The sequence below is a fragment of the Lichenostomus cassidix genome, chromosome 2 (assembly GCF_008360975.1).
Source record: "Lichenostomus cassidix isolate B80296 chromosome 2, HeHo_3.0, whole genome shotgun sequence".
Taxonomy (NCBI): domain Eukaryota; kingdom Metazoa; phylum Chordata; class Aves; order Passeriformes; family Meliphagidae; genus Lichenostomus; species Lichenostomus cassidix.
In genome coordinates this window covers 120391205-120418451 of record NC_139482.1, presented here as the reverse complement: position 1 = coordinate 120418451, position 27247 = coordinate 120391205, and the positions used below count along the sequence as shown (strand labels likewise).

The window sequence follows — 27247 nt, the reverse complement described above, 5'->3', positions numbered from 1 at the left end:
ATTATCTATGTACAATTCCCTCATGGACTTTCAGAATAACAGTGCCTTTTCCTGGTCTGTTTTGAAAGTGCTTGATGCAGAGAAGGGAGTTGGCTTCATGGGTTTACTCAAACTGACTGTTAAATTTTACAATGAAAATAAACCTTATTCTGAAATAATTATCATATATAGGAAAAAAGACCACTGAAGAAAATAGAAGGCTAGCATTATTACTGATTATTAGCCATTATGCCATATTAATTGACCCAAATTACATATGTTTCTTCTTTCATTTAATTCAAGGACAGATGGATATCAAATACCTCTATAAAAAAAAAAGAAAAGTAAGGCTGTTTAAGTTTCTGGATTCCAAAGTTCACCCTGTCAAAGTTTTTAAAGCTTGTGTTAGATGTAATTCATACTCTTTAATTCAGAGATATTGTAGGAGGAAAAGTAATTAGCTGGAGGTGGACTCTTCTTTGCCTAATTATCCCATCTCCAACAGGGCTAAATTCAGCTCTGACATATGCTGGCAAAAATCTCATTCACACAGCAGCAACTCTGCAGTACATCATGCTCCAGTCTCACCAGATGGCATTTCTTCTTCAGGTGTGTGTCACTGTAGGCACATATACACCTCAGTCAGGTTAGACAGTGGGGGCTGGTTGTTTTGTTTATAATAGCAGCATATTTTCTGGACCTACACCTGGGTTAGCCTTGTTACACTTCCATGGAGGATAGCAAAGTGCAATATGTATAAAGCCTCCAAGTAGAGTGATAGCATAGAAGGGACCTTATTTCCCTCTCACTGTAAGTGAGAGAATGTGATAGATATTGAAAATACTTGTTAGCAATTCAAACATTTCCAAAACCTTCCAGAATGCACAGAATTCTGACTCTGCCCTGATCTGTTATTCCTTTGTTCAGATGCCCCCAGCCAGATAATCCTAAACTTTAAATTTAGTCCTCCTTTCAACTAACATATACTTCCTGCACGAGATAAAAAAGTCAACAATTCTTGTGCTAGGGAAACTGCATGTTCAGATGTTTCATATGTCTGCCTTTAGCTGCTGTAATTCACAGGATGTGAGGTTGTTGACTGAAACTCTGTCTTCTGCAGCAGCTCATGGCCTCATCAAACCTTAAGCAAGCTCCAGCATTTCTATTGCAAGCAATTACTGTACATTAAGTACACCACTGAGAGAACTAATGCCCAACTGCCAGAGCAAAATGTCAGAGAATAATAAAGAGTTAGCAACATACTGATGCTCTTACACCCTGCTGAGGTTTAAAAATTTCAGAATGACAGCGCTACTGATGCTTCCAACATGGACATCAGTAGCCATAGTTACTGCAGCCTGGGTCTCGTTATTGATCCCCGTTACAGGGAGATAGATCTGCTTAATCTGGTTCGTCACTTGATTTCAGATAGCAACTAGCCCAAGCACAAATTGTAGTACCAAGCACACTTTATACAATGTTGCTGGAAGAGGCTTGGTTCTCTTGTCTTAACCCTTCCTAGTGAACAGGGAGCTGTTTCCCCTGAGCTAAGATTTCTACCCAACCCCAGTTTATTTGGCATCTTCTGAGAGTGTCTTGTGAGTGTTTCTCTGATTTGGCTGAAAATGGGCAATTCAGCTGTCAACTGCTATCTCACTTTTTTCAGGCACTATCTTTTGAGAATTGGTCTGCACCAATGAGAGACAGCAGTCTTCTCCTGTCATTATCGGAGGCTTTACAATTGAGGAATGTGTGTATTGAAGGAACACACACTTTGAGGAAGAACTGGGTCTCATGGCACATCATTAATGAGTGTGGAGATTCAGAAGACTGAGGCATACATGGATGGCTAACATCAGGGAAGTCGTGCCAACTGCAGGGTCATCTTCCACATTAATGGGTGACTACTAAGTTCAGTGAAAACAGTGTAGTAGGCACCAGCCAAAGAGATGAGATTTGTAGAGAGAGGCAATAAAAAAGAGCTTGAATAATTTTATAGTGACTCCAGTTGAGCCTCCTAAGTGGTGTTAGTTGTACAGAGGCATTCTGACAAGCAAAAGCACTTCTAAGGACAAGGACCCCAAATAACCTAACCTTTCTTTATGGAAACTGTACTTCAGCCTTGCTACAGCTCTTTGGTTGACTGCTAGGTCTGACAGGCAAGAAATCACCATTTCATGTAGGGTGGGATGACACCTTGTTCTCATGACAGCAGAGAGCTCAATGTTGGTGAAACAACAGTGTCCAGCATTAGCCAAGTAGCTATGCAGAAGGAAATGGACACATTGGATATCCTGACCATTTATCATATAACTCTGTAGTTTTGGGTGCTCTGGAGGAATTAGGACCCTTTTGGAGGTAACAGTTGTTCAGCATGGAGATTTGGTACCTTAGACTCGCTAAAAGAACTGGGACCTCTTACCCTGGGCAGTGGGGCATGAGCACACATGCTCCCTAGCATAGACTGTGTAATTGCCAAAACAACTGTCCCAGCATTGCAAACAGAGTCTTACGACAAATCTTTCTGGGTTGCTGCTGTGGGAGTCAACCTTCCTCTTTCTTGGACACTAATCTTGTTTCTGGGGCAACCTGATAGATTTAACAAGAAAGCAGGTAACTCTTTCTAACCAACACTAGAAAATACAATCTCTCGGAATTTATTTTGCCCTGTTCCCTCAAGACTAACTATTGGGATATCAGATGGCTGGGTCTTTAAATGCTGTTTTTCCTGACTTTTCCATTCAGTTTCAATATTCTATGCCAGAGACAATTTTATTTCTTTCCCTTCTCCAAAGACTTTTTTTCTCTGTGAAGTCTTTTTCAAACAAAATTGACCCTCTTGTTTCATGTAAGACCTTAAGATGAGGATCCTGCTTTCTTGGCACTGGAGACTGTGTATTTTCTCAAGGTAGATTTGAAAAGCCATTTCTTTCCTCTCCTAAAAAAAATTCCAAGTTCTCCCCATGTTATCTCACTTGTAGGCTGGTAATACTTGATTTTATCATACTATTTTTAATGTGCAAGACTAATGCATTGTTTCTGGCATTTTTATGGAGATAGTGCATGATATACCTGAAATTATCAATAAAGGATGCTGCATCTGGAACTTCTCAGTGATGCTCTCACTCTCCATAAAACGTATGATGTGTTTAAAATAAGGAGCTCACTTCTAGTTTTGCCCAGTCAGCTGGGTGATAAGAGAGAAATACAGTGTAGTGATACATGGTGTGACCTGTGTGCTTTCTGTCCAGATATTATGGTATTGAACAGCACTGCAATTTGAATTGTTATTCAAACGTATTAAACATCAGTAAAGGATATAATTTTTCTCTGCAGTGAGGGATTTTCTAACAAATTCCAGAAAGGTTGAGTTTCTGCATGTATAAACTCTGATCAAAGTATATGAAGATCCTAGACCTAAGAACTCCTAAAACTTTCTTTGTATGTCTGCCCATTCTGTGGAATGCCTAGCTGTTGTTAGGTTGTTAGGTAAAAATCTAGTTCCCGTACTGACCCTTCAAAAAAGAGGTCATATCATATTTTCTGAATATTTGAATACTCAAAACAGTGCTTTACTACTAGACAGGTCAATCGTTCAAGGAAAAGTAGTTTGCAAGATTTTGTAGCTGGACTCACACAAGAGGTAGAAAAAAACTGCCAAAAGCAAATTTCAACATCTGCTGAAGGATCTCCACATAATTTCTTGCAAACTAACCTATTTCACTACTTCTACAAATCTTCTAAACACTGGAGTTTGTAGCAAAAGTTTGGTTCATTTCAGTAGGACTTTCACTGCACATCTGTCTCACAGAGGGTGAAGATGTTATTTATTTAATAGCATTGCAGAGTAAGTCTCTACTTGTTACAAAATTACTTCACCTCTCCAATGAGAAGTCACATTCCATGTACATCCACTTGCTGCTGGAGCATGCTTGTGCCAGAGCAGCAAGACTCCTCTATGGGACAGACCCTCACATTTTCTTAAATAGTGTCAGCTAAGCATAATGTGAGGTCATATTCCATGTTCAGTAGACATGCACTGGATCAATAGATCTAGCTGGAGTTCTGTCATTTGTTAAGGGAGAGATTTTTATTATTGTTATTATTATGCTAATTACATAAAAGGGGTTAATCTTTGAATTGCCTTGCGTTGATCATCTTGAATTATCAAATTCTCCAAGAAAGCATGTGTTCATTTTCCCTGCCCTTCCAGTGGCTCTTCAATTATGTCCTCCATTCCTCCTGTAAGCCCCCAGCAATGCAGGCTTCAGCAGAACTGAGGCATGACTGAAGCCTTCCCAGTTGATGACTTTCATATTTCCCCATGGGATTCATACAATAAGATACGTTTTCAGCTGAAGGTGGATCAGTACAGACTCTAGGAAGGACCCTCTTGGTATACAGCCTGACAAAATAAGTTGTTGTTGTTTGGGTGGTTTAGCCCAGGGAAAAGAAGGCTCCAGGAAAATCTTTAGAGTGGCTTTCCAGTACCCAAAAGGGGCTTACAAAGGCAGGGAGGAACTCTTATCAGTGAGTTTAGTGATAAGGCAAAGGATTTAAAACTGAAGATTTATGTAGGGTATTTTTACGGTAGATTTAGATTAGGTATTAGGAAGAAGTTCTTCACTGTGAGGGTGGTCAGATGATGGAACAGGTGGCCCAGAGAAGTTATGGATGCCCCATCCCTGGAAGTGTCCAAGGCCAGTTTGGATGGGGCTTTGAGCAACCTGGTCTGGTGGAAGATGTCCCTGGCCATGGCAGGGGGGTTGAAGCTGGATGACTTTTAAGGTCCCTTCCAACACAAACCACTCTGTGATCATAAGATAATTCATCCAGCCCATAAGGTTATTTCAGGACACTGGTTTCCCAGGATTCATCAGCCCTTTCCCTGCCAAGATACATGCCCTTGACATGGTGAGGCTCCTTTAATGTCCTCGAGAAAAATAGCAGGTGCAAATATTTTCCTGTCATTCACTGGTGTTCAGACCTTTGCAGTTACCACTGGCTGTCAGCAACATGAATTGCTGTAGTAGTAGCTATTACTCCTGTAGTGTTATTTATTGAAGACGTAACGAGTGCAGGACTTAGATGGGTGTGTATTCAGTAATGCCCAGCATTTCTGTAAAACACTGCCCTGTGCATGCAGCACCATTATTCAGTGCAGACAGCAGATCTGGTGCTTCTGGCAAGCTGTGGTAGCCCTGCTATGCTAAAGAGAGCAACATGTGGCCCTTCTCTGATACTCCTAAAAGCTAAAATACCTGAAGTTTAGAGAAGTAACTTTACTGGGAGACTCATTTTTGAGGCTTGGGGATTGCCTGCCAATCCTGATCTCAAGCACCAGATCTCAAGATTGGGCCTTAGCAGGAACAGCTTTTTGGTGGGAGAGGGAGCGCATGGTATTGCCTAATAGAAGATTCTTGTCTTAGCAGCTGCTCCAGTATCACAGTCGTGAGTGTCAGTAAAATCCATCAACCTTTAGATAGACTTGGAAAGTCTGATAAATCTGTGTTTGTGTGAAGAGAGGGCAAGGAGACATTAGGACTTATTATTTTGGGATTTGCGTTCTCTTCCATGGCAGGCAGTAGTGTTTACACTAAAATTCTGCTATTAGTGACTCAGAAAAGAAAGTACTTGCTTTTTAGAGAAGGCTGGGAGAGAATGTAAGGGCTCCAGACAAGAGCATGTTGTAAGAGAAAAAAAAAGGAGCAAATAGACCATGACCAGTTCTGTTCAGAGGGTTTACAACAGTAGACTTTCATGAGTCTGCCATAGGTTGTTGCTCTCATGAATGGTTACTGCTAAATATGTAATACAACAATGAATCCTCAACTTTACTGTGTAGATCTGCATGACTTCAGCTGAACAAAGCAGTCAAGGACGGCTCTAAGCAGGAACAAATTAGCTGCTGTGAACTTTCTCTCAGCAGCCTCTGGATGCCACAAAAGCCTTTTGGGTATCTAGGCAAGATCATCAGCCGTATGTGAACCAGAAGAGAGCAACATTCCTGGGTTTTCAATTTTCCTGGTATCTGATAGGACATACTGGTTGTTTATTCAGTGTGCGTTACTGGCAGCATTATACATAGCTACAGAGGGTAAACATATGCATAGATGTTTATTGGAGGGGGGTATGTATATGAGAGAAGATTATATTAAAGCTTTTAACTGCATTTTTCATAAACTCGGGTTTTGCATTTCCTTCGTGCTGGAGATAGCACTACCTGTGAAATAGCTGTCAGCTACCCTACGTCTGAAATGATCTGGTGTTATTTTCTATCTGCAGTGCTCTTTAGTTAAGAGGAATTACATGTTTACATATGGAAGGATCATCAAAGTCTTTCTTCTGCTTGTTTAACCTGTTTGGTCTCTTGATGTTTAGTATATAATATGAACAGCTTGATTCATATCTGTCAGCCTGGAGAAAAGTCAAAATACTTACAACCATCCCTATACTTAGGTACTTGACATTTGTGGAGAGCTTAGGCTCTTTGTTTAATTAAGCTGCTCACTTGTAATAGATCAGTGTTTTCTGTTATTCATGCATTTCTGTGAATTTTGTACCAGTTGTCTTTAAACAACTGAAAAAGGAAGAGCTTATTCCAGAGAGGTTTGCTAGACATTTTTCTATCAATACCTTTTTCTAGACATCTGGCACCTAATCAGGGAACAGGAACGAGCCATGCGAAGAAAGATAAGCCCAATTTAGTTTCAGCTCTAAGATTGCTAAGGACACAAAAAGTAAATTTGAACACACACAGTTACTGCCTTTAAAAGGCTGAAAGTATTGCACTAGATTTTAATGCCCAAAGATGTTGAAAGGACGTTTAAAAAAATCCCATAACATTGCCACAGATTATTTGAATTAATGTCAATATGCTTGTCATTGAAATAATTTAATTGCACCTTTTTTTTTGCTACAAATGCATAAATGCCACTATTACATCTCTTAAAAAATTATTTTTTTTGCCACTATGTTCTAGACAGTATTTTCATTTTGTATTTTTTCTAGACAATTCTGTGCAGTGCACAAAGCTCTTCTGTGTTTAAGGTTTATTCTGTGGTCAGCATATCCTTTCTGTTCTCATTTGTTATGAAGATCTAAATTTCAGAATATTATTTTGAGAAAACATCAGCAATAAATGTGTGTGCTACAGCTTTTGTAATAGAGAAAGCCAAATAAGCGCCGAGACACTAAGTGTGTAGTAGGGACCTTTTTCTTAGTGGATTTTCCTCCATCAAGAGCAGTAATGAAGTCTTTGGATTCAGCTACTAAAACTGCAATATATAGTAAGTTACACACTTCCAAAGTCACTCACAAAAAGTGTGTATTTATGAAAGAAGTATTTATGATTGGGGAGTTTATCTTGCACCTTTTGAAGCCACTAAAACGTACAGAATTTTAATTAATTTTTCACATTTTCCCTGTAGTTTTCAGTAATGTAATTTTCATGCAACAAGTGAGTTGCGAGTTACATATATTTTGATGTTAAGAGAGATCAGATATTGGTCTTACATTACACATACTACTCTCCAAAAGCTTTGGTATTCTTTACTAAAATATGTCTTACACTGTGGACTTATTTTTCCTTGAAATTTTTAAAAAATGTTAAAATCCCCCATCAGCTCTGTATAAAGGAGAGATTAAGGAATACAGACATTGTCATGGATGACATTTGACAGTTTTCTTGAATAAGTTTACTGATTAACAGACCTTCCAGAAGTTTTTGAACTAGGACTACTCTAACACAAAAATAGTTTTTTTCTAAATTATGACATTTGATACCATATTTTCTGATTTTTTTTTTTATTTTTAAGTAAAGTGGTAAAAATCAGTAGAACACTGAAAAAGATAATGTTTTGAAAGGAGAAAACAGTCCAGTTGTATCAAAACCAAAAAGTTGTATAAAAATTTGTAATCTCTTCTTGTAAGCTGTTCATATTTTTTATCTAGAGGTATCCCTGGAATGATGTTACTGTTTTATCATACTCAGAGTGTAGAATAGCTGCCAGATATTGGTGTTGATGATAACAGTTGTCATACCTACCATTTTATTTTATTTGTCCCAGATGAGAACAGTTTTTAAAAAAAAAATCTGTGGTGGGGGCAAATGCAGTGCACTAAATATACCTTACAAATTATCTAAGTAAATGGTCACAGTGGTCCATGTATTCCCATTTTCTTGAGAAGGATTGCCTTCACTGTGCAGAATTATTACATTAAGTTCTTGCTTTCATGAAGCTTGTATGTTATGATGAAGGAAGGAGAAACATACTCATCTCCTTTTTGTTTTTCTTCACTTAACTATGTCATCAGGAGCAGCTGAAGCCCAAGTATGTATCTTTTTTCATGCTTCCAGCTAGATTCAGCTCTCTTCATCCAAGCAATATAATTGGCTTTAGTGATTGGAAAGAGCAAATTGTTTGCAGCTATTTCTTTACCCCTTTCAAAAAAAAAAAAAAAAAAACAAACCAAAACCTTCCTGTCTGCAGGAATTAATGTGGTCAGGGAACTGGAAGAAAATATTGCTCACTAAGGAGACTTGGTAATAAAACAGGGTAGAATACCATCTGCCCTATAAAGTAGGATAGGTAAATACACATCAAGATTTATACTTTTGTCTAGACATACTTGGCACTTAGAGACATGAAAACATATTGTCAGTGAATCATCACTGGCAAAAATGGGGGGAAACCCCCTATGAGCATAGTATACAAAAGTGTATTTTGTCCAAAGTGTAAATTTTCCCACAGGAAAACTTGCATTCTGATTGAAATGGTGGTGCTGTTCTTGCTGAAATTGAAGACCGTGCTGTCTTTTACATGTAGTGAGGTGGGTGTCAATCTTTTCTCACAGGTAACAAGCAGTAAGACAAGAGGAAATTATCTCAGGCTGTGACAGGGGAGATTTAGATTGGATATTGGGGAAAATTTCTTCACCTAAAGGCTGCCAAACTTTGGAACAGGCTGCTCAGGGAAATGGTTGAGTCACCATCTGGGGTGGTATTAAAAGACGTGGATGTGGCACTCAGGGATGTGGTTTAGCGGCAGACTTGGAAGTTCTTGGTTATGGTTGGAGTTGATGATCTTAAATGTCTTTTCCAGCCTAAATGATTCTGGGATTTCTGTGCCAGTGCTATAATCAATATGAAAGCAAAACTCATTCATGCAAACTACTGACAGAGTGGTAGTTAACACTGAGCACCATCTCATGAAGGGCCATCTTCTCTATACAGGGGCAGAGTATCTGGCATGCATATAAATAATGCTAGGCTAGTGGGACACCTAAAGTTACGGAGAGCAACATGTGAAGCAACCTCTCTAGTGATGCTAACAGCAATTTAAAATGACTTTGTAAATACAGACATCTGCATGTGAGTCTTTTTGCAAACAAGTGAGCAAGATTGAGGGCCTAAAAGACAGACTAGAGGGATAAAACAAATTTATGTCAATTGTTGAAAGTGTATTTTCAGAAATACCTTCTTTTGAGGCTGCTGTCCTTCATTCACCTAAAATGTTTCTGAACTGCTGTGTATATTACAGAAATGAGTACCTTGGCACTCCTGAGTTGCTGAGCTGTTCTGGGTTTATTGATATGGACCCTAGAGATCTAAAAGAGAATGCAAACAGGTTCTAAATCTTGGCATAAGAAGGCTGCTGATTCCTCAACAAGCGCATAGATTGGTGTTTGCCATATTTGTAGGCACAGCAGGGCATGTTCATGCTGACCACTGCAGGAGTCTGACATTTGTACAGTTCGGAGGTCCAAACTGGAACAAGTTTCTTATTTTAATGGAGTAAGATGGGTGTCTCCAATGAGATGATGAGAGCCCTTATGTCAGATTTCAGAAATACCTAATGTAAACAGTCCCAAAATCAACTAATCTCACTTCCTGTAAACAAAAGACTATGTAATTCTTTTCTGAGAAAATGGATTAAAGAGGACTTCTCTTACAGTGCCTAATATCATTGCAAAGGCTTAGAATTCAGGAGTTGCGTAGCTTGCCAACTCTACCACAGTATGTTTTAGCTTGTATTGAAACATTCTAAATGGGAAATAATAAACAACTCTGGAACAAAAAAACTAACTCTTAAGGTAAAATGAGCATCAACCTTTTTCTTTGTTGCCTTCTGCATTAAGCTTTGAAATGTGTCAGAGTTAGCTTTCAATCTATTTTGATGTACCTTATTAATTCAATGTAATTTATGAAGTTGTCTGATTACATTGCCATAGGGTACAAAATCAGGAACCTTAAAACAAGCATGTTAAATCAAGGCAAATGAGATAAGGAACAGGACCCATAATCTTTACATGTGTATGGAGTGTTTGGCAAAATACTTTGTTAAAGTATGGTGTCTGGCACAATATACTGTTAGCCTATAAAGCTCTGTGGAAGCAGACCCAATTTATTTATGCTGTTACTTATGCCTAAGACTGATATCTGGCTTACCAGTCATTAGCTCCAGGTTATTTTTTCAAGTACTGAAATCAGGTTGGCTGTTTGCCAAGTGTAAGGGATTTCCTTAGTTTTTCAGGACTCATTAACTAAAGGTTAGTATTTTTTATGTTCTTCTAATATAAGTTAGGACTCAAAAAAATGAGAAATTAATTAAGGCTGGGAAGGAAGAGTTTTCTGAAGCAAAATCCATTAGGCAAGATGATACATATCAAAGTGCCAGCAGTGTTTGTGTAATAGACTTCTCTGGTAGTACCAGAGAAGCTAGTCCAGTTACTGAGTGAAGTCAGTTCATAAAGAAGGAGCGGCTGGTTGAGATTAAAATTTAGTAAAGCACAAAGGAGATTGACAAAGTAAACCTTAGTTGAGGGAGTATGTCTCATTTTGTTAATTCAAGCTGTAGTTTAGGATCACTTTAAGTTTCTTACTGACATGAAGCTCTTGTATTGCTTTGTTTCTCTCAGAGACTCCCATTTCTTGCCAGTATTCAGTGATCTACCCTAACTTCTGAGCTATTACAGCAATGAGTTGCTGAGCGTTATGAAGTCAAGAGTTCTTAGGTAGCTCTACACAGTCATGCATGTATGTATTTTTAATTCTACCATAGCAGAGTACTGGTTTTCACCCAGTATTATCACTGAAAGAAGCTGAGAAGGATGACTAGCGCACTTGATAAATGCCAGTCTCTCACTTGCAGTGTTAAAAAATGCATAGAAGTTATATATATATAGAGAGAGAGAGAGAGAGAGAGAGAGAGAGAATTCATTACTGATATATAATATCAGAAGAATATGGAAATAAAATGGGGGCAAGGAAAAAAATTGTCTAACAAAGAACTTTCCTTAAAGTTTTTCCCTTCCTCTCCAGCTCCTTTTACCTGGAAATGCTACAGATCTCTATCAATTTTACCAGAACTTGGTTTTGCAGATTGCAAAGCTGTTCTCTGACAGATAGAAACAAATGTGAAAATGTTGGAGTTTTATACCTGGAGGAAAACCTCAATGTAATATTCTCTACTTTCCAGAACAATCACTGCATTTTAGAGTTTAGGAATTGTGTTCAGAGAATTCCAGTTTTGAGAAGTATGGTAATGGGTAGTAACCCACAATATGTAATGTTACACAGATAAACCTAATAGCTGTCATTAATAAAAAGTATCTCTTGAGAACTTCAGGTTTAGCCATTATTAATATTTTTGTTCTTACAATATAGAAATCCGTTAATTTAACATTGTAAGTATTATAAATTTAGGATAATGTAATAGGAGCATAAGTCTGTTTCATGTATTTGGCAAGTGGAAAGCAAAATTATTTTTATAATTTTAGGAACTAGGAAGCAATCTCCTGGAAAGCTTTATGCTGAATTCACTGTGTTTAATAAAATCTGAAAAATGCAACAAAGTAAACATATGCTGCTTACATTTTTAGTTGACTGTGAATGAGGCAGCATTACAAGTGCGTTGAAGGATACCATGGAAATATGAAATAATCTGGAGGGTAATGGACAGTTTTAAATGGGTTTTAAATTTAGATAAACGTTACATAATGCATTCCAGGCACATGGCATTATATATAAGCATTGTTGCTGCAGAAAGGGAGATAATATTGTTTAAGCTCTTCAACCCTCAGCACTCCTCCTTCAAGTTATTTCTCATGCATAAACAGATGGAAATCTGACCATAGTATTGCTGAAAGGGGAGACTACTTGTAAGAAGCCTCTGGCTTTGTGTTTATACTTTTGAGTGTAGTTAAGATTATGTGTTCATGTTTACCTACGCAGGGAAACACAGAATAGCAAGATACCAGTAGTGATACCAGTTGTCCCACAGTTTAGAAAGCTGCTTTAAAAGTCAGACCCTGGTAAGCAGTTTCTCACAGTACCAGTTTTTCAGTCAGCCATTGGTGCTGCAGCCCTCGCTCGGTGCTGACAGAGACTGGTATCTGCCAGGTATCTGTAGAGACCCCAAGTGCTGCCATGTGGTACCAAGACTCTCCATGAGCTATACGTACAGATTGCTTTTTAATGTAAGTGCAGTTTGATTCCTGCCACAGATACAAGTTAATTTTGCCCCTGTCTTCATTGAATTTACCACCTCTGTACATTCATTAGTGAAGTGGTAGATTGTCCCTCTAAATATGAATTGATTTTGGTAAACAGGTAAATTTTTATATTCATTTGAAAGCTTTCAAGCACGTGTTTGATACATCACATGGAATATTAATGGTATTGATACTCTCCTGATATTTTCCAGGAGAAATAAGCATAAAACCACACAGTAATTCAAAAGTTACTAGTGTGTATTAGGTATCACAGTTGCTGAGAATTAATTTTTACAAAGAACTGCCCATTCCCCTAAAATAAAAAGAAATCATTAAAGGTGCTTTGCTATGGATTAGAACCTGAATGCAGCATTGCAACGCAGGTTACTCATCTTCCTGTGCTATTTTGCAATCTGTGGACTGCAGCCTTTTTTCCTGTATAATTTGTATTTTGCTGCTGAAACTTGAGATGAATCTTTTCTGGAAAAAACCTACTGCAGTCTTTTTCTTGGCTGGGGAGAGGAAAGGAGAATTTTATTTCTTTTTCAAGTTTTGCTTTCAAGAGTTCTCATAAAGATCTCTCGTCATAGCAAAGGACGTAGAGTTCCCTGGCGGAAAAAGCAGCTCTGAAGTAGATGGTGGTCATTCAGATGTGGGTCATTTTGATGTGATATATCATAGACTTAAATTTCTATGAACAATTGCTGGTAGCAAACAAAACTTGGAGACCTTACAGTGCCAAATTTACCCCAGAAATGAAAGGTAAAGAAAGCTTTCCAAAACTGTGTGAAGCATAAATGGAGGAAATGGATTATATGTCTGCTTTGATAGTTCTCCTTTACAAACGTTGTCATTCAAAACTAACATATTTCTCCATAGTTTCTGATAATTAGTAGTCTGATAGTGTGGGGGTCAGTGCAATGCAGAATAAAACAAGTTCAGACAAAATGAAGTGTCAAGAAGCAGTAATTGTAAGCAAGTAATTTGGAAAATACACAGGCAGGTCAAATGTGGAAGTTAGAATGAAAAAAAAAAACACCAGGAAAATAAATAGCAACAGAAAAACTATTTGGATCTGACACTTAAAAGTGTGCAAGAAGTTAAAAAATTATCTAAGTATGCAGTTGCAAATGGAGATGATAAAGTACATGTTGCTGAAGTTAGCCAGTAAAGCATCCAAATGCCAAGGTGATAAATAGCAAACAATTACGTATAGCGAAGAGCCCGCATTACCCAGGCTGGGCACAGAGCTGCTGCTCTGTGCAGCAGGATCAGCTCTGCCACTTTCTCCTGTTCTTATCACTTTTGTCGCTGCTCATCACTGCTGAAGAGGCTGTCAGGAAAGTGTCTCAGCACAGGCATGTGCTCACACTTCTGTCTGACTGTCGAGGGCCTGCTCAGGAGCATAAACATGTTCTTGTGCCTTGCCCTCCTGTGCTGGGTAGTTCCTCTTGCTGCATCGTCTCTCAGCGACAGCACAGACAGCACTGAGGCTCTGCTCATGTGTGTCACTGCTGGGACATGCCTTGGCAGTGCTTGCTCCTGTTCTGGTCTGCTGGAACTCCTCACTGAGAGTACAAAAGGGGCAGAATAGCAGGAAGTGTCAGTTGAAAAAAGAGGTGTGGGATAAGGCAGCCAAGGAAAGCTGTGCTCATTTACCTTCTGTTCCTTTGGTTTCTTCCTGTTGCAACTTGTTCTGCCCAGCTTCATGTGACAAACTGAATGTCTGTTTTGCTTCTTGGATATAATATTATAGAGAATTCATAGGCATCAACAAATAAATGTATTATCCTGGCAGTATGTTTTCCTGGTGCTGGTCATTTAGTATATTAGCTTTTAAAATGTTTGTTGTAGCAGTAGCAACAGTATTAGACTATTTTTGTATGGGAGTAGTCTGGTTGTTCTTTCATCACAAAAAGATGACCAGTGTCTAGTTTATCTATGAGCAGACTACATTATTGTCTCACAAAACAATGTCCCAGTGATAGGATTGCTTCATTAAGTTTATGCTACATAGACATAATTATGCTGGAGCTAAGAATAGCTCATCTAATTGAAAATAATGATTATACAGAAAGAACGGGTTTGATTACTGTTACTAAGCAAGCACATACCATACACCCATTCATGAGCTGCATAGATCACATATGGGGTTATACGGTGTATTTGTTTTTATTAACAGTTCCTTTCCCCCATCCTGAGTACAGATGGAAGGTGTTACAACTCATTTGCTCGTTATCTTTTTTCTCACAGACCTAGGGGGACATGCAAGAAGGCAGCAAAAGCTAATATTTATCCAGTAAATTATGACAAGCTAAGCTTTGAAAGAACATTCAACATTTATCCCCACACACATTTTAGGGAGGATGTAACTTAAATAAATCTTCTCCAAGCACCACAGATGAAACTGTCTATGTGGTTTTTTTATGTCTGTGTTTATACTAGTACCCTACGGGATTAAACATCCTTTTAGAAATGCAAAGTCTGCCATACTGTTAATCTCTTGATGTTCATTCTGGTTAATGCTAACATTTAATTCTTCCTTTTTCTAAAACACATAGACCTCTTCTTTATTTCTTGAAAATAAAACTGAATTTTTAAATGACGTTGTAAGAAGTTTTAATTTATTTAATTGCTATTCATTCCTATTACCAGGCACATGGGATAAATTTGGTGCTATTGATGTCCTATTAACTAATTATTTTCTCACTTCTGTGTCAATTTTCTACTAGAATGATATGAGAAAAGTGATGAGACCATGAAATTTAATATGTTTGGTTCAGAAATGTTAATAATATCTTTGGAGTCTCAAAATATTCTGCTGGTTTGCCATGTTTAGCTTCCCCTCTGTTCTAACGAGCCATTTCATAGCTCTAGGCTATGTGCTGATGCTGGAGAGGCACAGAGAGATCACTACCATCAGGAGTTTTTAAACAGATGACTGGAGAATGAAGTGGTGAGGGAAGATGGGACAAACAGTTGATGCAAACCTGCAGTAACACAACTATCAGTTTGCAATCTGGAATCAGAGGCCTTTGCACAAGCTGTTCTTGAGGCTTTTGGAGGAATAGCAAGAGGAAAAAAGTGGAAGCAGAGTGCAGATTACCAAAGTATTCCATACTGTTGTCGTGACTTCAGAAAAGTTGCCTTTTCAAATTGTATTTGGATTTGAAATTCAGTGAGTTACAAGAATTTGGAACAGTTAAGTCCCCAGTTCTACAAATGCCTATTAAAGTGTTAAACATGTTTTCTGGGCTATTCTTTACCAATATGATCTGATTGTGGAAGCCGTTTCCTATTTTTATTTTTTGGGCTAACATACGTGAATTTTGCCCTTCAGAAATTTTTACATGGCACCCAGCATTGACCCAGCATTAACTTTGAAATGTGGTAAAGGTAGTAGCATTCCTCAGTTCCTTTGAACACCATTTGTCCTGAAATTCCACAACCCTATTTAGGAGTCAGTGTGTGGCCCAGTCTGACCTTCTGTACACTTCTGTACACTTTCTGGTAACATGAAAATAAGTCCTAATCCCATGTTTCTGTCAGATACTATTCCTTCTTTCTATTTAGAAATTTTAACTATAAGCTTGGGCTGCAACGCTTGTGTTCCTGCAAGTAAATGTGATCCAAGGATGAACAGGACTGAAGAACTGAGAGGAATAGTGATTTAATCCTGAAATACTTTGCTGATTTGCAGCTACAACAATTTGTCCTAAGAGTTCACTGTACTAGTGTGTGATAGCTGTGGTCCTTTGCACTCACATTCTTGATGTAACTCATAAAAGACTCCTCTGCATATAAACTGTTTTCTACTTTGTACAGAACTGCACATGCAAGAGCTAAAGCTGATGCTGCAGATCAGGCTGCTCAGGCTGCTCGCCAGGAATGTGATATTGCAAGAGCAGTTGCCAGAGAACTTTCACCAAATTTCTACCAACCAGGTAATTGTAGATTGGGGTTTTGTGTGGTAATTTGTTTTATTGCTTTGAAAAGATTTTGTGTGAAGTTAAAGTGTTGATTTCATCTTGCATGTTGTCACTGATACAGAAATATTAGTCAAATGTATGTTGCGAGGAGTGTACATTGCTCAAGGAGATTTTATTTTCAATTTTTAACAATTTGGTGACTGTTTCTTTGTATGAAAACAGTTCAGTGTTCAAAAGTCAGTATCAAGTGTATAACTTTGCCTCAGACTAATAGTTTATTTAGAACAGTGCCAAAGACAGACTTAAGTCATCATAAATCAACAGAAATTTGGGTTAATTCTATGTATTTATTAGTGGGAAGATCTATAGCTTTTTTACTGACCAGTGGAATTCCTGAGTCTTGGTTAGCTAAGGTCTGAATTTTGGAGAATGCTTTACCATTAGACATACATAGTCTATAAGGGAATCTTCCTCTGTTATGCCTGGGATGCTCTGTAGAACATTAGTCCCATATTCACGATAGCATAGAATTAAGTCTGTCTCACTTATATCAGCATCGCAGCCCATTTTCATCTGTCACATGGTTTGGAAAGTTGCTGTAGGAAGAAGCAAGGTTGGTTTTGCTTTGTTTTTCTGCTGTCTTTCCATAAGCCTGATATTTCTGTGTACTGCTCTTTGGCTTAAAATTGGATAGATAAAATGGAGCTCCATTTGCCAATTTAATGTCTTTTCATGTCTGCCCTTTCTTTCACCTGTCAAATTGAGTTGAGTCATATCTTGTTATTACTTTTCAAGGATCTGCCCGTACTCGTATGCTAATACAGATTGTAGCTCTGAGATTCATTTTCACTCAGTGTCATTTTCTGCTCATCCTTGTTTCAGACACAAACTTACTTATTCTTAAATGTACCCATGTAGAGAATGCAGGCTATCATGACCCACAAAAGCAAAGAATAATAACATTCTGCAACATTTTCTAAAAGCACACCTATTTACTTCAGTTTTTAGTTCAAGTGGCCACTTTATATAACTTGTTACTAAATGTTTACTGTCAGTTACCTTAAAGAATACTTTTTTTTTCTTTATTCCTAAGTATTTGGTTATAGGGAGAGAATGTGTTTTGGGGTTGGGGGGATTGGGGCACTCTTTTTGTATTCATTTAGTGCCTAAGTCAAGAACTGGTCATGTGATTGGAATCTTCATTCCCTTTACCAGTCTTCCAGACTCAGTTTGTACTCATCCTGATGTAAATTCATCTTTCTTGAACATGGCATTCCAGAAGTGTAGCCAAAGTTCAACAGAACTATTTCCATAGTAAGACTTTACTAGCTTTAAAACAGGATAAATATGTACTTTTCACTGTAGAAAATTACCTCAGTACTACCTCTCCTGTGGATTTATATTAGTGGCCTGTACTTACTGCTATCATATTCAAGTCTTTTTGTTTTTTCATTATTTCATTCACCACCAGCTGAAGGAATCCCAATTTACAGCAACAGATCATCTTGCCAGTTTTAAGTTAAGAAGTCATAACCTTAGTCTTGCAAAGAATTGAAGCATTTGGAAAGAAAGTATTTGAAAGCTGCCAAATCCTTCAAATAAATTACTAGAGTATTCAAGTGAAAATGCCAACATCTGACAGTGTGAAATTTGACACCAAGAAATCACCCAGATCGAGAATTTCTCGGTTGTCTTTTTACTACCTGCCACAGGAATTGAAGTAGTATTGCTGACAAATTAGGTGAGATATGGGTGAGAAGGTATGGGATCTTATTTTCCTCTCATTTGAAACTTTTATTCCGTTTACAGAAGAGGAGAGCTTGTATCCCTTCCCCAGATGCAGCTGGATGTGTGTGGAATGACAGAGCAAAGTATTTCTCAAAGTTTATTTACTCTGTTCTCTGTGTGGTAGCTCCTAGCAAAAGATAAATGCCTCTCTGGACTCTACATTTTGGATTCTATAATTGTTTCCAAGATAGCCAAATACAGCGTATTCGTATACATTCTAAAACAAAATCTATTCCCATTGCTTAAGTAACTTTAAAATGCCAAGATGTTAACTGTATTTCTGTTATCCAAATAAACTTCTGCAAACCACCAGCTTGACACATTATGTCTAAGATGTTTTCCAGGCTCAGTGTATGTGATGCCTTTTTCACATACACTTTTTTGTGTGGTACCAGTTAACCTGCTCACTTGTACACATACTTGTTTGTTTAAGCATTTCCCAAGAGTCATGCCAAGAGTAACTGGACAGTGTTATTGTTAGCTTTTGTCATTTATGGTAATAAAATAGATAAGTATTTCTAAGTATTTACATTCACTCACATAAACAGCAGTAAATACCTGCTTTTCAAGTACCATTTTTCATGTATTTGAAAGAAAACAGGGTAACTGTTACTGCTTCCTAATAGCAACTTCTTGGTTTTCTTCTGTTGCTTGAGCTTTTTATTTTTACAATATCTGTAAGTGCTGCTAAAAGGTATCGATAAGTGTTCTGTCTCATTCTCTCAAACTATGGTTAAGTGAAAGCTTTCCATTGTACTAAATAGTTTTGAAAATAAGTTATCATAAGAAAGTGTAATTTTTCTGTTATTTTTTTAACTGCTTAGTATGGTAGACAAGCATGCTGTCAGCAGTAAATATCTGTAGCATATCAACAAGCCTCGTGGAACAGAGAAAAAAACAGCGAAGTACAATTACCTCTCTGTAAACAACAGAATCATTCTTTTCTGTCTTAATGAGGGATCTCTGAATTACTTGCAGCCTAAATCCATTTAAATATTTGAAAACCTTTTGATGAAGTTCTTAAATTCCAGATACTTAAAAAGCAACTTTCTAGGCCATATAGCGTAGTATTACACACAAATCATAATTACAGTTAATATTCATCATTCATTGTACCGTGGCAGTTCATACTTCCCAAATACATTCTCTCATGTTTCACCTTTATGTTCATTAAGGCTGCCAAGCTGCCAAGAGGTTCTACCTTTGTAATGTAGTTTGAAAGGAGACTAAAAGGAGAACAAAGCACTATGAAGTAAAGTAGCATCCAGCAGGTAAGAATAATAATGAGGTACCATAGAAATCTTGAGATTCAGGTTTGCCAGTGATTGATTGCCTTAGTATTTGCATATAAAGAAAGCCAACTATGATTAAAAAGGTCAGAGCCATGGTGTAAGGACTTAAATGGTTGCAGGGAGCTGTTTTCCCTGAGTTTATTCACTCTATTACCAAGCAAGACCCTGTTTCTACTTTTGCTGTAGCAGATATTTGGCTAGTGATTAATAATTATGAGGATGTATATCTTTGCAGAGCCCTACCCACAAGGCTCTACATTTTCTAGATTTAACAAATGTTGTACTCTTTATAGAGGCCACACTTTACAGGCCTTTTTATCAACAAATAAAACTAATTTTGAGAAATCCCAGCTCTGACCTGTTTGTTTCCTCCAGGCATCACTAAACTTGTGGATGTGTCAAAAGAGAGCATACCAGGACAGGAAACAAATGAAACCTGAGTCATAGCCTCATTCAAGGGAGTCATCCAGGGACAGTTTGAGATTTGTCTTTGCTTAGAGGAAAAAATAAGTGCTGGTTTGTGTCTCTTGTTAAAACCTAGAGAACAAATGACTGATGGGAATGCTGTATCAAAGGTGTAACAGAAAAGAAAGGGTTTTGACTCAATAAAAAGGGAAAATATTGTTCTAGTCTTGCACAAGGTTAGTAGATACTTTGACACATTCCTTCTAAATTCCACAGACCATCTTTAAGATATGGTTTTGTAAACACGCTATCAGGAGGTAAACTGAAGTATAAACTTGTACAGATTGGACAGCTAAGCCATAATTGTCTGTGTGCATATATATCCTGCAGCAAATGGATACTGCTCTTTCATTCAGTTTGAATGAATAACATTTGATTAAATGAAAGAAGGGCAAAACTACTTTGCTGCAGGGTAAGAGCAGTCTGGGCACTTTACCACAGAGCAATTAAGGTCTGGAAATTCAGATCTGAATTGTTTTCTGGCAGATTATTTGTCAGGCCAGCCAGCTGCCAGATGAACATACATGGATCACCAAAACAATTCATCCAGCCTTTGACCTCCTAAACAAGGCATGAGAGAAATCAAGGAGCAGTTTATAAATTAAAGCTGTGTAAAGAGATAGACCAAATTTCTTTAGGTGAAATAAATACATGAGCAAAGACTTTCGACGATAATAATAATTTGTTAGGTTTTACCAGTATTTTTACTATAATGTTTGGTTACTTTAAAGTATCAGGATTAACATGCTGAACATTACTAGTTTCAGAAATAAACATTTTAAGTTTTTTACAAGGCAATTTGTAATGGCCTCTAGTGCCATAGAGAGAACTGTGATTTACATTCTCTTTTGACCAGTGGTAGATGTCTGTAGCTTCAGAAAAAAAAGCATCCTTCCCGTCTTCCTTCTCTCTCTGCCTTTGCCACCTCCTCGAGTTCTCAAAATGCAAACTCCATATGGACAGGAAAGAAAGATTTCTGGCTGCTGCTAATTAACTGGAATGTCCTGGCTAAATGCATGTGGGCCAGACCAGAGAGTTTTATTTAAAAGGCCAATTACAATGAGCATTTTGCCTGATTAAAGTCACCAGCCGTGCCATCAGTTTGTGCCTTAAAGCATACTGGAGTTTGCTTGTTATTCTTAGTCATACAAGAGCCTGTTCATTTTCTGAATTTATTCTACATATGACTCCATCATCCTCACAGATCTGTTATTGGGTTTCTTGCTATGCCATTTTTTCCTCTACAATTTATTGCTTTTATCCTCTTTCTACAGAACTCTGGAGAAGCCAGAACCTATAAACGTATCATAATGCACTCCTGTTGTATCCAATAATCAAAGAAAGAACGTGCATTAAAAGAAGAGGTGTCACTTTCAAGCTTTATTCTTGTTCTTCCCTTTCTTTTTGTAACTGTTGTCATACCAGTCTTCAGAACTTGATTTCCACATTTATCACCAGTCTCACCAAGCCCTCGGTACAGATGCCCCCACCCTTCCACACCTTTCCTCTTGCCCAGTGTTAAGCCCATCCAGCTTCTGGCAGTCTGCATCCATCCTGCCACACTGCCAAACACACCTGCTGCCTCAACCCACTCCACAGTGTTCCTGGAATGCATCTGGGACAGGAAAGCGTGCTTGCGAAAAGGCAAAGCAGAGAGAGTTTGCAAGGGCATAGCCTTAGTTCTTCAAGATGCTTTCTCAATCTCTCCAAGATACTTTTGAGTCACATCATCAGATGATTTGCTTAGGAAAAAATATGCCTAATTAGTTTTGAGCAAATTAACTTCTAAAACTAATAACAGAGAACCAGTTTCTTGTAGAGAGATAGAGCTGTTACAATCACTGTAATTTTCACAGATTTGCATTAAGTAGTGAGCTAGTTAATTTGCATCTAGATGAAAATCATGGTTGCTTAGTAAAGGTGGCAAGATCTGACTATGAAGCTAGTTAGAAACCTGGACTAACTTCAGTGCTGTCTCAGCTGCGTTGCTATCTTGTCAACTTTGTGAATTCCAGCCTAGGTGTGCGTATCTAATCTGCCACCATGGGAGTGTCAATTACAGGTATGGTGTGGGAGAAAGAGGTCAGTGCTTCCTTTCTCCTGTTAAAAATCATCCATTTGCTCTGAAAAACAACCATTACTTCCAGGACACTGTTGGCCTGCTCCAGTGAATTTCTATATTGGTCTGTCATGGTGTCTAGCCAAGGACAAGATGAAGTAGGGTCTATCACATGGGAGTATTATCACAGTGTCAAAATTTCCATTATAAATCCTATTTATAACTGCGGCATAAATATTTGTTCCATGTTGAAATTCAGCTAACAAAGAACTGAGAACTTGCCTTACAGTGCTAATTTTCAGTGGAGTATGGTGATCTATTTTGAAAGGATTTTATTTTACTAGTGAAGGTTTAAATTATGTTTAAAGGGTTAGGTTTCTGCCGTTACACTTTTAACATATGATGTGGACCATTAGAGGAAAATAATCTTTGAAGCTGCATTCTGTGTTTGTCAAGGCCACAGAAATAGATGGCTAATGTACATGGCCTTTTATTCAAAGAAAGTCCGCAAAATTTAAGAAATAGTTGAAAGTAGAGAGATTCTAGGGTTATATCAAAAGAAGAAAAATCTAATTCATATTATAGACCTGAGTCATGTAGAGTAATATGGTATTTTTCAATATGGTGTAGAGGACTATGCTGAGAGAATTTGGAGAAGAGGAAGATTTCTGCCTGTTAGTTTAGTAATGGTTATTCACTCAGATCATCTGAACAGGAGTAAAACCTGGAACTGAAATACAGCCACATGGAATGGGTAGTTTTTGTACAATGAGATTAAACAGGATAAAGATTGTAAAAGAAAGGTAGAGAGAGTGAGATTAGAATAATCGCAGATTATTTTCCTTTAAAGTAATAGTTGAAAAATGAAAGAAAAATAAGGGTAAATTAAAAGGATAAATCATAGATGTTAACAGAGAATTGTCCCAGAAGAGGAGAATGGTCACATGTGTCAGAGGAGGGTTAGAGTTGACTACTGGTACTGAGATGTGACTAAGAAAATCACAGAGGCTCCTCAAAAAGTATCAGATGTAGAGCAAGAAAATATTTTGTCAGAGGCAGTTGCCAAATTGAAGAGTATGGGATATATTTGGAGGAGAGGTAAATGGATATTGCAGACTTAGACTTTAGAAATGAAAACTTTGAGCTCTGATGTGAAGGGAAAGAACTGTCACTGTGTGAGGTCAGAATGATAAGTGGCATGATGAGTGGGGTTTCTCTTTAAAATACAAAAAATTAAGAACATACTGGAAAGAAGCCAGAATTGGATGCAAGACTAAGCAGCTCACATACCCTAGTTTTACCAGAATTAAATTGATTGTTGTATTTCTCCAGTTCTGGCGCTTGCAGTGCAGCAGTCAGTTCTCTTAGCCCACTTCAGGGTCTTACACTTTATAATTTATTTCAATGCTAGATACAAGAAATTAACATTGCTGGAAGTGTGGTGCAGCTTAATTAGTACTTTTTTTGAGAAATACTGAATCAGCCCTCAAACCTCTGAGAAAATTCATAAAGCCATATATTTCAAAAGTAGTAAATTTCGAGTCTCTTTATTTTACTCCTGGATTTGCATCTTTCAGGTTCATAATTTCAACTGTGTTTCTATAAACACAAGGGGATAAAGGAGATTTCTAAAAAACTTACATCTGACATTATCATATAATCATTAATCCCTTAGAAATATCTGAAGTTTTAAGTAAAGGCAGTAATGTGTCTCTAGATCTGTAGAATCAATAGAGTCTGAAACTGTCTAGTTACTTCCATGTTATTTTACCTATCTGTATCTATTTGATATAGTTGTTTGGTGACATACATGTATTGTCTGTCTTCACAGTATTGAGCCTTATTGGAACTTATTCCACAAACATAAGAAGCACTGGCATCTGCAAACCAAGCCCTGAATGCATATCCTAGGCTCTCCTTTCTTCTGTAGTGGAGGAGCAGAAGGCTGTTCTGAGAAAAACAGGCAGTGTCTGTTTATGAAATAAGCATTTTAAAAGAGACAAAAGTTAGAAGGGTTTTGGCAAAAATCTGACTAGGTTGTTGAATTTACTAAAAAACAGTTCCTGAGACACACTTGGTCAGTTGGAGAGAAGATATAAACCTGCTCCTGTTGAGGTCAGTTGCCAAACTCCCATGGAGCAGGATGATAGCCTTGCACTTGAAATGGGATAGGAGAAGTAGGAGAAGTGGCTAATAGCCTTCCAGGCTGTATATGCAGAAGCATGTCATGGAGAATGGTCCCTTCTCTGCATGATCCCAGTGACACTGAGTCTGAAATACTGTGTAGAACTTCGGGGATCATCATGTCAAAAAGATGTGGACACGCTGGGAGAAATATAAAGAAGTGTGAATTCTGCTGAGTAAACACAGCTATTATACCACATTAACAGTCTCTCTGTGTATTTAAAATTCATCTTCTCAGAGAATAAGCAGTTGCAATGAGAATAGGATAACAGCCTTTCACTTCTGCCCATCCTTTAGGAGCTTAAAGAACACTACTTTTGCAGTTAAGAGCTGGCCCAGTGCAGTTCAGATGAAGTAAAGCAGTCTCTAGGTTTTCTGTGAAAAAGCTAAAAATTTACGTTCTCAGTTATCGCCTGTTAAGCAGCCTGCAGGCTTAGAAGCATTCTAGTAGATTATGGTGTGTGTGTGTTATTTAACTGGGATCATTCACATTAAATACGATGTGTGTATATTATCTACCCTGGTAAAATGAAGCTTGTCCTAGATACGGGAGTCATAGGCATCACCATGGAATCTTGACAGATTTTGTTTGAAGTTCTGTCAGTATTCATCAACAGAAAGGTAGGGTCAGTAAAGCAAGCTATAATTAAGATTGCTGGTCACAAGCAATTTCGGTGTCCATAAGCTGATGTACCAGTGAGGTGTTAGAGGTAGTTGTACAGCACTCACAGTGCCTTCTACCAGGTAAGATAAATTTGTTACATTTTTCTGATGGTATTGAATCCAGAAGTATAAAGACTTACACACTGCTATGCAGATACAGTTAGGAAATGTTGCCCTGTTTTGGAAATAACCACAGCTAGTTCAGTCACCTGCTAAAGCCATAACAGAAATGGAGCAGAGATTGGATATATAGTCAGAATAAATTCATTGTTCTTGGTGCTGACTCAAAGCAGTTTTTGAGATTCATTAGTGTAGTCTTTGCTGACTTCAGATCTTTCAATGTGTATATGTCTGCTCTATAATGATGCATTTATGAACCTTTAGAGGAAGTAAATCTTATTTTTAGGGATTCTTTTATCCTTAATGATTCTTTAGTTACAGGATAATACAAAAATGCAAATTACAAAAATACTGTTTAGGTTCTGTATGCAGGTGTGTTAATGGTAGGGTAACTCAGATGAATTTCAGATTTGGAGGAGCTGACAGGGAGAAAAGAGGCAGTCTGACTTTCGTGCCAGAAGAAATTGCATTAATATTTGTTTTATCATCCTACTGCTAGACTCACAAGTTTGTGATGTTGCCTGTGATGTGAATTGTTTGGCTGAAGTCCATTTCCTTTTCTGTTTCCATTGCTGTTGCTGGCAACTCGAGTGTGCTTGAGTAGACGTTTTGATATTTCCAAAAAGCATTGTGAGATAACATGGTGTCATATGCTTTTCAACAAATTTGTGTGTGAAATGCAGGGACTCTAGCAGTAAAGTAATCAGCTCACAGGTCACCCCAAGAACTGTATTGTGCTGTATAAATATCACAGCAGAGTAAACACAGAGGCATAAAAACAGGCCTTGGATTTGGCTAAAGTGTATGCGTGCCTCTGTATGTGGGGCTAGTAAATAAGTAACTAAAGGTTTTTGATCTCAGTCTAGTCTGTGTCAGGAAGAATTTGATGGGGGTTCTGAGAAGGCTGTGTTGCTTTCATTGATGTCAAAGCCAGGAAAATAAAGCATTGGCAGATATTTTAAAGATGGTAGATACATATTCTAGCAAAACTATGCAGAAGTTATCTAGGATACTGCTTCCTAAAACTGTTTCCTGAGCAGGTATAAAGAAAGTAGCAACCTTGATAGGCAAGAATTCATGTGTTTGGGGTTCTTCTGAACAAGACATGTAATAAGCAATTTCTGTCAATGAATACTTTCTGTATGTCCTTATCTTTACTTAGCAAGAAGGGCAGGTTGCATTGAAAGCTGCTTTGAAACCTGCTTGTATTCAGTGATTCTACCTTTTAAAGTTGGTCCTAGGTGGACTATGACTCCTCGGGGAGATATGTGTATTATAACTTTCGCATCACTGAATGATGATTTGGCTTTGTCAGGTTGTGGCAATAGTAAAATATCACCTTATATTTTGTCTTTGCTCATATTTTTCAGTTGTGTTGGTAGTACATGATTTCAAAGACAGCAGGCTGCCAGATCAAATCAGAACAGTTCCATGAAATAAACACATGTAGGCATCAATCTCCATGACGTTCGTGGGTTTAGTGTGTAGCTGTGAGAAGGAAGACTACCAGGAATACTGCTTAAGGAAGCAGCAATGCTATCAACAGATTGAGAAGCCCTGAAAGGACAAGCTGGAGAAAACTGCAGCAAAGGGAAGGTATTTTTAAGCAGGGAGGAGTAGGAAATGAGGATATGCAATTAAGAGTGGATTAAGAAATATTCTAAATAATAAACATTGTATTTCAGAGTATTTTTTGGATTTTGCAAAAAAATGCACTCCTCTCCCTCTTGTTTACATTGTAGTTTGCTTTCCTAGGCGGCTATGGTACTTCCGTGCTCGTCGTATTAAGTCCAGGAAAAAAAGACCAAGCATTTTAAGGCAGCCAAATGGCATTTTAAAATTGATCCAGGAAAGATTTTTTTATTTGCCCCTAGCTAGGGAAGCTGCTTAATAGCATATGAAATGCTGATCATACCTCACCAAAATGCAGTTGCCATCAGAGGCTAAAAGTTAAATCAGCCGTCCAGACTTGAGTTTCTTCTACATCTCACAAGACAGTGTCAACAGTCCTTTCCATTTCAAATCTTTTTTCCCTTTTGTGACATGCTTTATTTTTAAGCCTTAGCTAATGCGGGTTTTTATTCTCTGAGGTGTTCTCAAGTACAGTCAAAGAAAACCATTATTCCACCTGGCATAACCAACTTCAGATGCAGCTGAAACAGGGCAGCAGGGACTACATAAGTGGTTTTGAATTAAGGAATTATTAAATAACTTACATATACATCACCAGGAGTAAGGTATTTCTTACCTTGCTGCACATTGCCTAGCCATGA

General features: G+C 37.8%; 1 protein-coding gene across 4 annotated transcripts in view; it reads left to right on the top strand.

Annotated features, from left to right (window-relative positions):
* The window catches only part of JPH1 (junctophilin 1), an 81824-nt gene that overhangs the window by 37532 nt on the left and 17045 nt on the right, over window positions 1-27247 (top strand). For all 4 annotated transcript variants that reach the window (XM_085053061.1, XM_085053060.1, XM_085053058.1 and 1 more), the window contains exon 3: window positions 16300-16418. In XM_085053061.1, coding sequence (XP_084909187.1) covers window positions 16300-16418 — 119 coding nt within the window. The remainder of the gene's footprint in view (window positions 1-16299; window positions 16419-27247) is intronic.